This window comes from Anarhichas minor, unplaced genomic scaffold (assembly GCF_050575085.1).
Source record: "Anarhichas minor isolate MPS153535 unplaced genomic scaffold, ASM5057508v1 ptg000004l, whole genome shotgun sequence".
NCBI classification, from domain to species: Eukaryota; Metazoa; Chordata; class Actinopteri; order Perciformes; family Anarhichadidae; genus Anarhichas; species Anarhichas minor.
The window spans coordinates 12,557,594-12,572,018 of NW_027466450.1; the positions used below are offsets into that span (position 1 = coordinate 12,557,594).

The 14,425-nt window shown below is 41.9% G+C and overlaps 1 protein-coding gene across 3 annotated transcripts in view; it reads left to right on the forward strand.

Moving 5' to 3' along the window:
- Window positions 1-1,640: 1,640 nt before the first annotated feature.
- myo1b (myosin IB) overlaps window positions 1,641-14,425 on the forward strand; it is a 48,273-nt gene continuing 35,488 nt past the window's right edge. For 2 of the 3 annotated variants that reach the window (XM_076109596.1, XM_076109604.1), the window contains exons 1-2: window positions 2,365-2,543; window positions 4,861-4,976. In XM_076109596.1, coding sequence (XP_075965711.1) covers window positions 2,418-2,543; window positions 4,861-4,976 — 242 coding nt within the window. In that variant the 5' untranslated portion in view covers window positions 2,365-2,417. Of the gene's footprint in view, window positions 2,544-4,860; window positions 4,977-14,425 lie in introns of all 3 variants that reach the window. The other variant, XM_076109588.1, reaches the window with a different exon arrangement.

A 14,425-nucleotide genomic window follows, 5' to 3' on the forward strand; every position in this document is an offset into this window, starting at 1 on the left:
ATCCCCTGAGTTTAATCAGGGCGGTCAGGTTTTCTCTCATTCTCCACCCTTTGGATCCAGTACAACAGTTAACAGCAGGCAGCAACTCTTATTAATGGGATTGTGTCACTCTCTGCCTAGAAGCCAGCACCAAATCTGGGGTAGTGGGTTATCAGCGAGCTGAGGGCACGCAGCAGCCAGGCTAGTGCAGACAGATGCAATATGCTGTTGGTCAGAATGGCACAGGCACTTGGGCGACATGGACCCGGGGGGGGGCTTCAGCATCTGTTTTCACTGAGGAGTAGGCTTTGTCCTTTTTAACTCCGGTTTGTTAATACCAGACTAGACTCGGCACTTTCACTGTAGCATGTTAATGCACTTACTGTCAGTACGTTGTCTGTAGCTGGGCAGCTAACTGACTTTGTAGTGATTGGTTTGAACAATATTGATTGTGGGCGAGCTCATACGTACATCATTGGATGCTCTGGATGACCGATATTCAAAGAGGGTCAGGAATTGTGTCTGTGCATTTGTAAGGTATATGAATGTCTGATAATTCAGACTGTAGGAATCTATTCTATTTTAAACTAATGTAATTCTACCCTGCAGATGACGTATATTGTGAGGTCACAGAGCAGGGGATTGTTGTTTCATCCCTCGAGAGAATCCGCAACAATGTGAAAAGGAAATGACTTGATTCAAAATAATGTTGCAGACAACCAAAGCAGCTGGTAGACATGAGCAGTTGCTGGGATTGTTTGACACAAAGCCATCAGACGGACACATTGCACTAGTTGACGTGCACAAAGTTACGGACCTCACCGGTTGACAAGTGATCAAATATTCCTCCCACTGCTTTGTACATGATTCGAGATGGAGCTGTTACAGCCCTTTTTAAAAGGTCTTAATTGCAATAAAACATCAATCGTCTTTCAACATTCTTCCCCCTCAGTCTCAGCCCACCTTTTTCAAAGATTTGTTTTGAGTGTGAGTGTGAGTGGTTTTGGAACTAGAGTCTTGCCTCCCACTAAGAGCCTGGCAACTTCTTTATGGTCCAATAACACTGTGCCCTGCAGGGGGAACAGAAGCCAGGGGGAAAGGGATGTGGAAGTCTACACAGAGAATCCATTTTTATTTCGTCAGGAATGTCTTACTGCTCTGAAGTTGCTGCAAAAAGTTGATTTGACAGCTGATGGAAGGCTACGTCTCGGAGCCAAAGTGAGGTTTTTTTTACTGAAATGTTGGCGCTTCGAGTCGTCCTGTTTTGGCTGTCGGCCAATTGTTTCAGATCACATTCTCTATTATCCCCTGATCCAGTGGTTAAATCCCCAAACACGAACTTCACACAGCACATCTTTGGCTGCATTATCAGATATTTCTGTAATATTAATCCATGCAGAACATTACACTTCCCCATATCGAAAAACGCATCTAAAACTGAGTGCTTGCATATATACACAGTGTTTATTTATATGTATATATATTATACTGTGCCAGCCAATGTCATTTTCTAGCCAAAAAAGACGAACCTTACTAAAAGAGAGCAGGGAAGAATAGATGACTACATGGCCTCATATAATGGTCTGTTATGGAGCGCTCGTCACAACAGCAGCCATTGGGGTTTTAGTGCAGCAAAGCCCCGTATCAAGGCCCTGAATGTATCCGAGGTGCCTCTTTTATCTCCAGCCCTATAGCGTTGGGATTACTGTCCAAAAGGAGATGTGAGGAAACACTGGACTGAAAACTGCCTGCCCCAGCAGTGTCTTTGTCATGGTGCGCACCAGCCCAGATCCTTTACTGGCCACAAATATTATATTGCTGAGACAAGCCAGAGGGCTGCAGAAAGAACTATGAAACAGACTGTTTTTTAAATTATAAGAAGCCCCAAAACAGGAGCAGATTCCAGTTGAGCAGACACCCAGAGGTCAAGGGCAAAGTTCCTTAGTTATATAATAGCCTCTGAGACATTCTCACGTGCCACGGAACTGAACAGCCAATCAAAAGGCCCCGCTCCTCCCCTGAGTCAAACCGCTGCTGTACAAACATGGCCACCCCGGAGTTTGTTTGCACTGGCTAAGTTTAGGACTGTTTATTTTGTGATCAGAGAACGCCTCTCGAAAAACTTAGTTGGAGCCCTCACAATGATGGACAACAAACGTAGAATAATGGGTGCAATAATGTCATACATTTCTTGAACCAGTGTTTTTCACCAGAACACATGAAGTCCAACAAATGAGTTGTATGCATTTTATTCTTCATATGCAATGCTGATTTTTTTTATTTTTTTTATATTTGAAGCCATGCATTGTTTACCTCTGTATTTGCTTGCTGATTGGTCAAAAACTCCACATGGTACTTTTTATTTTATTTTACCTTAAGTGTGATGTATCTCTTCCTTCCTCTGTATTTCTGTGCAGGGGGGGACACCTGCAGCCAAAATGGAGGTGAAGACGTCACTTCTAGACAACATGATTGGGGTAGGCGACATGGTCCTCCTAGAACCCCTGTCCGAGGATTCATTCATTGAGAACCTGAGGAACCGCTTCGACCACAATGAGATCTACGTAAGTCTATTCAAGTCATGAAATTGTGTTTGCATTCGGCTCTTCTGCTCGTCCCTGCTCCCAAAGACCGATATAGACGGCTTCCCTTAGGAAACGCGTATATACTTTTCATGCCTCCATTGTTCTTTCATTCCCTCACTCATTTAAGTCTCGGCCACAGTAACGGACCAATCAATAACTCGCATCACCAAGGAATGTAGATGATGGCTTTTCTTAAATGAGGCAAGACATCCAGATCTAAGGGACAAGAAGGGACTGGCATGCTGGCTGGCTGGCTATGTCTAGAAGAGACGGGGTTGAAGAACTATGCAGCCTTGGTGATTACAGCTCTGCTCTGGTTGCTGTTGGCTCACGGGGCTCCGGGCCCGAGGGATGATGTCACCTCATATAGCGATGATTACCTTCGCCGCCGCGCTAGATATTTTGCCGAGATGCAGCCCACATCCTGCTGAGGAATGGGAATCGCGTTTTCATATTTCAAATGCCCTCAATTTTCTGTCCTAAACTGTAAGCGCCGAGCTTTTTTTATTTCCTGTGTGGCGTTGACCTAAATGTTGGGGGAACTACTTAAGCATGCAATTAAAACTATTTATTTAATAAACGCTCCTCCAAAAGGTGCACAATTTTAGTATTTCTGATTTGACCTTTTTTGCTTTAAAAGTGACATCTTCATGGAAAGGTAAATCATGGCTCCAAGTAAATAATGGGAGCTTTTTTTTTTTGGTGGCATAAGCTGCACCTCAAGAGTGATGACGGGGAAAAGCTTTGAAGCCTATACTTATCCAATAAATCTGTGGTGTACAACCCTTGCATGTGAATGTATTTTTCCCTTGTGTGGCATCATTCCTCGCAAATGGTCCCCCACCCCCACCCCAAACTATCATATGACAGCTCACAGCAGAAGAAACATGGCTTTGTTTTCCAGGGGGGAACGCGCATCATGTATCCAATAACATCGGTTGAAAGTCAAAGAGAATGAAAATCACCCTGTTAACTGATGCCCTGCTTCTCATGTCTGACTCTTCCTCTTCTCCTGAGCAAGAAAAGAGTGTTCCTCTCATGTTTATTTAATCCCTAAAGCCCTCATTGTTTTAACCATGATTAGCTCTGCATTGTGCGTTGCATGATTAGATGTAATGGCCTCTTTTCCTTCACACCAGATCTGTAGCAGGATGATCAGTCTCCATCCTAAATGGATTCTCTAAAAGTGTAACTAGCATCTGTGGAAGTCGTTCTACATAACCGCTGCATTTTCAGCCCCACACATTTTTTTTTTTTTTATTAGCCATAACCTTAGTTCCTAAAGGCCCTTTCATTCCAAGTACCAATTTTTCACATGATAATTAACTGACAATCTTTAAATTTACAGAAGTCATATCTATGCACAGACAATGATAAAACAATTCTATGATGCAATTTGGGCTATTCTTAATGATTTGCAGAGGCTGAAAACAATTGTAGTGTGTTTTGGGCTTATGGTCGAGAGAATTCTACTATTTGGGCACTTTTGTTTTTCCTTTGTTACCTTTCCTCTGCACTTGAAATGGCCTCTTCTTTCCTCGGGTGGGCTTATGAACAAGAGGCTGTGGGAGGTTGTGGCGTTGCCACAGGGAAGGCCATGCTCCACTCTTGTCAGAGTGGGTTATGCAACAGCCATTACCATGGAAAGCAAAGAAAATGTTTGAGCTTGATGTGCTCTCTGGACTCCCTTTTGAGCGTAGGAGGACAATGAAGATGATGGCTGGTTGCATTCGCTTTCGGAAATATCAGAAGTGTTATCTGTTGAACAGTACCTGCGCGAATGTTATGTAAAAGGTGTTATATTATGTGACAATATGAAACAGAAAAGCAGTTATTTTTAGGTTAAAAAAAACACTGCTGACCTGTTTTCTTGTGCTTTAATTACATGTTATGTAATTGGCTAATGCTACATGAAAGATTTCCATTTTATTTAGCGCTTTAGGTGTTTCATGATATAGGCCTGTTGGGCATCGGTATGGCATCATGGATACTTGGACACATACTCTTACTAAAACCCGCCTTCAGCACCTTGACCTCTTTGCAGTCTGTGTTTACTGTCTAGACCACAGGTTCCATAAACTTTTCTTTGTTTTTTTAAGTGCGTCTTCAGTTTCACTTCAGGCATTGTATGCCTCAACAACGCATTAAGAACACCCAGCAGGGAGAAGCTGACAGAGGCAGAACTCCTCCGACCACGACTTAACAATTCACACCCAAATGGACAGAGGGCTGTTGGGTACCAGTCTGTGTATAAGTTGATTCCCTCTAACCCTTTCATTTCTTCTTCTGCCCCCAGACATACATTGGCAGTGTGGTGATCTCCATGAACCCCTACAGGTCCTTGCCCATCTTCACTCCAGACAAAGTGGAAGAGTATCGCAACAGGAACTTCTATGAACTTAGTCCACACATGTGAGTCCGCTTCCCAGAACTCCTCCAAAACCACTCTGGTATCTATGTAAATTGTATGTCCTGCTTAAAGCCATTTAGTGTTTGACGGTGAGGTTTTCAATTTGGTGTCTTTCATGTGAAAATCTTTCTTTGCTGCAAGAAAGAACTGGTGTGGATGGCACTTCAAGGCTTTGTTAGTCTGAATTTTTGAGCAGGAACTGGCATCTGTCGGTTGAAGATACAGCGTTTTTTGTTTTCTTCAAACCTCTGTAAGGATTATCAATTTGGAGCCAGTGATTAATGAGGGGGAGGGGGTTGAGATCAGACGGACACTAGCTCTTGCACAGAGAGTCAGTCTGGTGCTCTTGCTGGCCATTCAGCACCGTGGCACGCCATCTGTCCATTGGCAACATTTGGTCAACATTGCTGTGAGGCTGCCAAGATAAAACAAAGCCTGGCACTCGTCAATTAGCCTGCTGTGTCTCTAGGCTGCAGCAAAACCCCTCAGAGAGACGGGACTGAAAGAGCGAGAGTGCCCTAGTCCCAGAACAGACATACTCCCTGCAGACAAAAGCCAGCTCCTTGGCTTTACTTTACAGCCAGCTGTACAGAATTGTCATGCCACAGTTTCAGGCTGTTTTGCCCCCCTTTTTTTTTTTTTCTACCTTAAATTTCCCAGTGCCTGTCCTCGCTCTTTCCTTTTCTATGCTGGAGGAGGATCACGAATGTGTGCAAGGAGGTTTTGTCATGGTCGGCTACACTTTTAGGCGGTATCCATCTACCTGTTGAGGTATGATAACTTAACAACAAATTCCCCATCAAAATAAAACAAATGTGCTTTTGTTGGCTTAAAGCTGGGACATGTGCTGTGTGCTCTGGTAAACAAAGTTCATCGCACAGAGCATCTTAATGAGTAATGTCTTAAACAGAAATGTTGCCCTTGAAGTGGATAAAGAATGTCTTTTGTCCTTTTTATTAGCCTGTAAAATCTGCCATTGAACCAATATTGTCAAAACACAGATGCCAAAATGTCCCACGTGTTCCCAACCGATTCATCTCTTCTGTGAACTCCGACAATGAGCAAACATGTACGTTGCTGGAGGGATACTCCAAGGAATGTTGATATTGGGGCATATACTGTAAACAACATTGCTGTTTGGCAGTGGTCTGCTCTCAACTGCCTTACCACAAGATAATTTAGATAGTTACTAAAGGCTAAATAGCCAACCATTTGTCAGTCTTTGTAGAGTCATTTTCATACCATACTGACATGAACTGAACCCAGGATTTGTATGAGCGAAACATGTAAAAGCACTGCTATGTTCCTTTTTTTTAAAGCTTCTAACTTAAAGTTCTTGACTAAGAAATGACAGATGTAATCAATTAGCAAAATAGGTTTTGTGTTTGACTCAATTACTTCTTTGTTGTTTGTCTGAGCCATTCCAACTCATCTGGCTAAAACTTTTAAAACCAAGACGAAGCCATCTGTGAATCCACAGAGCCAGGATGAATGTATTAAACCAGAGAGAATAAGATGTAATCAAATATATCTACCATCCATCACCTAATAAAGCAGAACCAGCTACAATAGAATACACAACCAGAAAACTGTCCAAACTAGGGGCATGGTGAAATAGAAAGAAGCCTGCAACGTCTCTGCTCTCAATGGCGGCATCTTCAGTGATGGATGACTTGGCTACACTGTCAAAAAGAAATGCTTTCTATTCACTGAAATGTACATCCTCTAAATGCTGACCATCTTACTATTAGGCTTTAAGTAAAGAAGATTAAACCCCGTTTAATAGGACAGGCTCTTGAACGGGACCTAAAATGCCAGTCAAAGGCAGATTGTATCAACATGCTCCATAAATTGATCTTAATCCTCCCGTCAGGCCATCTGGACCAAGCTCTGGGCTTTGCATTTATCGTCCTCAAGCAATGTTAAACCCTCAGTCTTGTCAAATACATCAGCACAGTTGTTCTGATTTCCATGTCCTTCCTGTGGGCTACTTGAGCTTTGGTCACTCTCATACGATACCATCGCGTCATCAATTAACTCGTTTATTTATTCCGTCTGGAGATTCAAGCTGTCTAAGTAAAGAATGAGAAGAGAAATGGCAACTTCCGCCTCTGGGATTTAGGTGCAGAAAGCCCTGTGACAAGTTTCCAGTGTTTGAGGCGGCGCCCCATTTACTCCCATGAAAGTTGCTCAGTGGCGCATGATGCAAAAAATGTTTAACTTCAGAGTGTAAAATTCCCCGGCTCTTCCAGGCCCATAGAGCAAGCGTAGATTGTTAGCATTGCTTTCCCTTAGTAGACTCAGAACCTTTAACCATACTGTGTTGGTGCTTAACCTTTTCCATATCGACGCGTTGTCAACAAATGTGAATGTGACTTTTTTTTTTTTAAATACACTGTATATAAATCTAGAAGCAGCTGGACAGCTGTGGCTATGAAATACATTTTGATGTTGTAATTTGAATACATTTGACTTGATTGGTATTCAAAGCAGAGCAGAGAGCAAGCATCACTACAAGGGATTTATATGCATGGTGTGTCATGCCTTAAACACGAGGCAAATTCATTTGTTTCCACCTTTTCCTATTAGAGCTCACTTAGCTTCACAATTATTTGGGTCTGTTGTTTTAAGGCTACAGAAAATGCATTTATTAGACGATAGCCTTCACCAGAGTAGTGTACATAAGTTTAAAAAACTGAAACTAAAAAGACTTCATGAGAATCAGCCCCACCGTACCGTGCCTTAATAATTCTGTATTGTAGCCTATTCTTTGATTTAGCTATAGTTCTGCAGTCATACAGCTTTGCAGCAAAAACTGCTAATTTTGAGTTTTGAGCAAGGTAGGGTAAAAAAAAAAATTAGATTTTGCAACAATATAGATTGGATAAATGCTCAGCTTTAGAAGAAGAGTGCATCATTTTTTATAAAAAGTAATCATAGATATCTTGTACGGATATAATCACGGCGTCCGCTCAATATTTCTAAATAAAAAAAATGACTTCCAATTCCTGGTGATGTTTCCCACCTCAACAAAGTGTTTCATGACCTTATTTTTTTGCATGGATGAGCTTGAACTGGCTGAGGGGCTTTATTACTGCAGTGACTGAAGGGATCAGTGTTTGGCTTTAATTAAGGTAACATCAGGGGGTCCTAGGAATCTTCCTCTTCCTGTCTTTGCCTCATCAGGCACTTGAACAGTATAATGTCAGCAGCTCAGGTCGCATCAGTTAAGGCAAAAGGAGCTCACAGGGATGTTTGAATTTGCCATAGCCCCTGAAGATGTTAGGTTGTATATATGAACCCCTATTGACTTGCAGTAAGTTACCAAAAAGGACATTTTGTCACATGATTGTTTGCAGAGATAATAATCTCCCAGCCTGATCGATGCTTTGGGGGATTCTTTTTCCAGAACATATTCAACAGCAAAACAAGTCATCATTAACCCTAATATCAATATTGGTGCATTTTTATTGTTTTTGTTTTTAAGCATGAAACTACTGACGCCATTGAATTTCTCACCTTACTGTCACTGCAAATATATTTAACAGAACAAATGAGCAACAGATAATTGCTCAACCCTTAAACCCCCCTTCAGAAACAGGAACAGAGTGTAAATAACACCACCGTGTTCGTTGGCTGCGCCCACTTGGAGTCTTTTTTTGAAGATTTTGCACACGACCGTTTCATAGACCACACCATGACAGAACGTCACACATCTGTTGTCTGTGACTTTTTGGCAGAACAATGTACCTAGAGTAAGTTCCACTGTAAAATGCCGTGCACAGTGACAACATGTCAGCTGACATGTCATACACATGCTGTCCCTAAAACAATCACTGGTCCTCGCTTTCCTCAGAACACACAGCACATTCTGTTTATTAAAGTTAATTCATCGTCTTCGTCAGTGCTGTTGGAAATGACTAAGCACCCTGGATAGTCTGTTTAGATGAGATGAAAGATGAATATATCTTAAGGTTATTGATTAAAAGCCAGGAAAATGTGCCTGAGCAGAATTAGATTAGTCAAACTCGTAACCTTTTTAATTAATGTCATTGCATCGTCAGTGGCTCATTGCTGGTGTTTCTGCATCTCCACGGGTGCCTGACATACCTTGTGTATGAGTGGTGGTGTTTTTGTGTCTTTTGCATGAGCACGAGTACGGAACAGTGAGTGTGTGTGCAGGTGTTCATCCATTTCACACCTGCTCTTGTAATCCCTGGACAAATGGAGGTATGTGTGTATGTGTGTGTGTGTGTGTGTGTGTGTGTGTGTGTGTGTGCCCATCAGCTGGAGGGAGAACTGCAGCTGGTCCCCTATCTCTAAACTTGTTAGTAGACTAATTGCCTGTTAAGTTCCATCTAAATTAGAGTTGGGCCTATTGCAGATATACCCTGGCTCTTGCCAAGCCAGAGACCAGTATATTGATCAACCAAGATATAAGAGGTTTCCATGCAGTTGTTGTGAATTTTACCAAATCACAACATAGAGATTGTGATTTGGGTACATTTTTGTAATATTCAAAATTAGATTGAACTGAAATGTCATAACCAAAAGTACCTGGGTGGAGAAAAAAAAAAATGCATGTGGCTGTGCATGTCTCTGGAAATGTGAATGAACTCTCCAGCTGGGTTTATAGAGGACCACTCACGTGTCCATCATTTCCTCTCCTGGCCAATTTAGCAAAATGCTCCTTTGCCCAGATGAGGCGCCTCATAATTAACTGGCAGGTGTTTTCCTCCCCTCTACACAAAGTCGAAGCATTAGAGATGAACTAATCAGTGGCCTTTCTCCAGCACAGCAGCATTACAGATGGCCTGGTCATTTTTTTTGTATGTCCCCTTCCGCCCAAGCCAGACACAGATTGAGAGAAGTGTGTGTGTGTGTGTGTGTGTGTGTGTGTGTGTGTGTGTGTGGACGACAGGCAGCTAGCCCCACGTCTCTAGGGTAGGATCGTATTTCCCCAACATTTAATGAGGTATTGAGACCCCCGATGCTCTCTGCGCTCAATACCTAGTGCCACTAGAGCATTGGTTGCAGGGGGGGCATCACGACTGGCTAATTGAGCGGAGGCCCCCGTGCAAGGCGTATGTCGGGGGTTTCAGCTGTTATGCACAAGGTTAGGACAGCTTGGCTGTGAAATCTGCTTTGTTGTAAAGGTTTGACACCTAGGAATATTATCTCACTATGAGTTGTTTTAATTGTTCTTAAGGGGGGGAGAGTCCCTGCAATGCTCATCATAGCCTTGCTTTTTTGTAACTGCTGTATTACTCCATACAGTAAATAGGTTTGTCATATCTCAAGAATGAGTATGACGTTAAAATCCTTGATTGTCCCAACCATAATACAAGCTAAAATAAGGAAACTCCAGTGTATTCAAAGAACACGAAACATGCATTATATTGAATTGTGCAGTTTCCAGTGAAAGGCCTGCGATTACGTCAAAAAGTGCTGAAGAAGACCAGAGGTCACATGTGGGGGAGTGAGCTGCTTGTACTGAGTGCCTGCCTGACAAGGATCACACTAAAAGCATTCCCTCTGAGTGATCCCGTCCTACGTAATGTGTATGTTTGCATTACGACTACTGTCTCATCCCTTTGTATAGAAAGTTGCACGTGGCTTTTGCAGTAGTCCTATTGTTTAGCTCTATTAGATCCATTGTCGCTGTGAAGCCCTGGCATCACATCAGGTTTCCTTTTTATTAAACCACTGCCAAGTTTGTGAGAGCAAATGAATTATGTCATAATGTGCAACACAAACCTGCCATTGATCCATTTGTGTAAGGATTCATTTAAAAATATGATCAATAGGCATGAGACTATTTTATGTGTTTGATTAAGATAAAAGAGCCATGGTAACAGCGCTTTGTCCGCAGGGGGGATGGACTTTGGAGCCATTTACTGCATCATGACATCATAGCTGTGGTTACCTTTGTTGTCAGTTGGAACACTGATCAAAAGGCAAAAAATACAAGTTGGAAATTCCCTCTATAATTTATATAATTTGTTTTTGGCAGCTTACCAAATACATTTGCACCCTTTTATTGGTCTTACCTTCAAACTGTTGTACTGAAATACTGTATTCGCCTACATTTCTTGTGGAATAATTGAGTTCCCCAAGTTGATATTAGCTGTGTGAATGCAGTATTGTTACGCAGCGGACTCAAGTGTCAGAATATGTTGTAAAATCCCAAACTGTAGGAAAACTGATAACACAGGAGGCCCCTAATAAGACACAAGAATGGTAGTTATAAGATAAAGTAGTCCTGTTTGATATCCGTGTTTCTAACCGTCAAATATAAGATGTAAAACAGTTCATATCTGTTTCGATCAGTGCATTCTTTCTGTTATTTTATCCAGCTGCAGTTATTCGGTAACAAGCTTACTCCACGTGGACACTGATTTGGTGTTATATAAGACTGTTTTCAAAGAGGCCTACATAAATTGCAGCACAGAACCTGAGCGTAGGTAGATTTAAGTAGGCACTTGTTGAAATGGCATTTTGACTCAGGTGGGCAGAGTGAGTCCTCTCCGGCATGTGTTGGCGTAATGGTGAGCGGGGTGAACCTTGAGAGACATGATCGGGAAAGTGTGTGTGTGTTCCTTTGTCCACCCACTGCTTCAACCCAAGAATATAATGCAAATGTGTTAAAGTAGATGATGCAACCATTCATAATCGACTGCTGCATTTGTGCATGAAGGCAGCAGTACACTTGTATACATACTTGCACACATGGGTCTGGAGCCTCATTACAGAAGCTTCCTAAGTCTGAAATCCTTTCTTATCTTTAAGGATATAGAAATATTTTTCCTAACTGCATTTCTGAAAAAAAACAAATCCTATTTTATCTTTGGATAGGATTTAGCTATTACAGAACAGCTGTCCTAAATTCACTTTCCATAGGGCCCTAATGCTATTTAAGACAATAGTTTTTGATTTGTATTTATTGTTCTTTTTTCTACATTGATGGCTGTGCCAATTTGCATATTGAATTTCTCATATTGTGTGAACCAGGTTCTGTTTGGCAGCCCATAGCATCTGCGATTACTTAACCTATTGACAACCATTAATTGTGAAAGGTTATGAATTCCTCTCTATTGTTTCCAAAGATAATGCACCTACCTGCTGATAACTTAACACAATACTGATTACACATTGCCTGCGCTGTCATTTATTGCTTCTGTGAGCACAAGATTTTATTTCATAGATTTTCTTTTATCTGTGACTGTCCCAAAACCATTGTAAACTCTCTCTATTCATCGCCAGAACAATGGGGTATTAGCCTTTTATCTGTGTACACAGCTTGCATAACACGTGAGAGGCATACCGAAATGGAGGTTGGGAGATAAGACTCACTGCTGTTCCACCATAGAACCTTATATATTTGACAATAATGTATGTTTTTGTATTTGTTGGAGGCAATCATCAAGGGGCACACATATTTCCATTCATTTGTTGAAGATGCTATAGAACTATTTTCTAAACAAAAAAAGTTGTGTCATTTTGTTAAGACAGACTTTTTGGGTCAAACTGCGACCAAATCCACTTTTTAGGCCTCGTGTGTATTTTAATCTGAGCATATGGCCGTACACAGCAGAACTGTAGTTAATGTAATGTGGACAATGAGGGAACATCAGCTTTTGATGGTGGACTGCAGCTCCTGCTGTTGAACTGCTGCAGTGCTGCAGCTGGAGCACAGTCATGGTTGGGCAGCATGTGATCGGTCACATGACAATCAAACAAGCTGTCAAACTGATTTGGATGTTATTTGTGCAGATTGAGGATTCATTTGGCTGTGGACATTTAGCCAAGTCCCAAAGGACCTGACTATGAGCCCAAAGGGTCAGGCTTGACATTACACAGAGAAACGGTTTATGGAAAACTAATCTGACATCGTAGTGCGGTTAAGCTTGTGCCAGGTAATGTCCACTGCCAAGCTAGCTTTTTGCATTGAAGCTTGGGTAAATTTATATTCTGAAAAGTTGATTAATCGGGGGGGGGAAATTATCAATGTTTTACTGAAAAGCTGGATTCCATTTTTTCAGTAATCTACTCTGTGCCGAATTAAATGTCCGATGCAGATATGCAGTTAAAATAAGTTTTAAGGTTATGTTCCCTTGCAACATGTTATTGATCACTGAAAGCTCTTTTTCTCTAAATGTTTTGTTGGCGGTAGTCTTCATTTCAGCCAAGGTAGCCCACCTCTGCTATAAAACGCAGCAGGAATCCCTAGTCCCTTTTACACAGCGATCCCGCAATACTGCCATAAAGAAGATCCGCCATTACGCCGGCTTTGCTTTTCTACACTGAACCGAACAAGGCTGGCACAATGCCGCCACAGTGTGTAATTCTAGGGTACAATGCGCTGTTTTTTTGGCTCTAGGGAAAAGGGACCCCATGACTACTTTAGTCCCTTCTACCAAATCCTCCTGGTCTGTGGCCTCCTCATTTCATGGTGTGGAGCGGGACAAGTTGTCACCCGCCACTGTGGTGCTGCTGTAGGACCAACATTACACTGTTGGTCAGACCCACAATGACTGTCTGTTGTCTGAATGGACTCAGTGGGTCATATGGTCACCCTGAAGCCTTTTGCTTCTTTAAAGAGATGCCAAGTTATCTTGTACTAAAAAAGGCGTAGCAGTTTATTTCTATGCAGCCTTTGTGTGGGTGCGAGTGTGTGCACTGTGCCGGGGGTGTTGCGATGCCTGTAGGGCTCATAGATGACGCGTCATTCATTTTTCTTTACTTTGAAAAACAAATCAAACGTACAGTATATAGTAGATAAGACATCATCCTCTTTTCAGATAGGTCATCCTCAAATGGATAAGTTTATAATATGTTGTTGAGCTGAGAACATTCCAATGCAACTGAAGTTAAACCAATAAAAAAATGGTCATACTGGTCTAGTACAGTTAGTTTCATGGACAGTCTGTATATATGTCAGCAGGACTTCAGTGACCAGTTGTGTTTTATATTGAGAGAGCCTGAAATGCCACAGTGGAAGGCCGAGACATGGAGAGCAGGATGAAGAGAGGAAGTCCTCAGACCTGACAGAGCTGGTGCTTTCTGGGCTATAAAAAGACATCTTGCTCCTCTGTTTCCATCATCCTGTCTGTGGCTGTGCACATGTGGTGTGGTTTTTTTCTTCCTTAAATGTGTGTTTCTAGTTTCTTCTAGCCAAAGGCACAAGGCCTTCATTCATCATTGTTGAGCTCTCGTGTCTCAGACGGTCTTTAAGCCCTTTTAACAACTCATAATTGGGAGTCATTTGAAAATCTTTTAATATTTTTTTTAATATGCTCCATGCTGATTCCCTAAAAACTCGCTGCAAGAGGCTCAGAAGAGTCTTTGTTTCAGTATTACTTTGAGGATGTCTCGCTAACTTAATCAGAATGCTTATTTCCTGCTTTTCCAAGGATCAGACAAACAAGTTGAATCTGTGTATTCCCCTGCT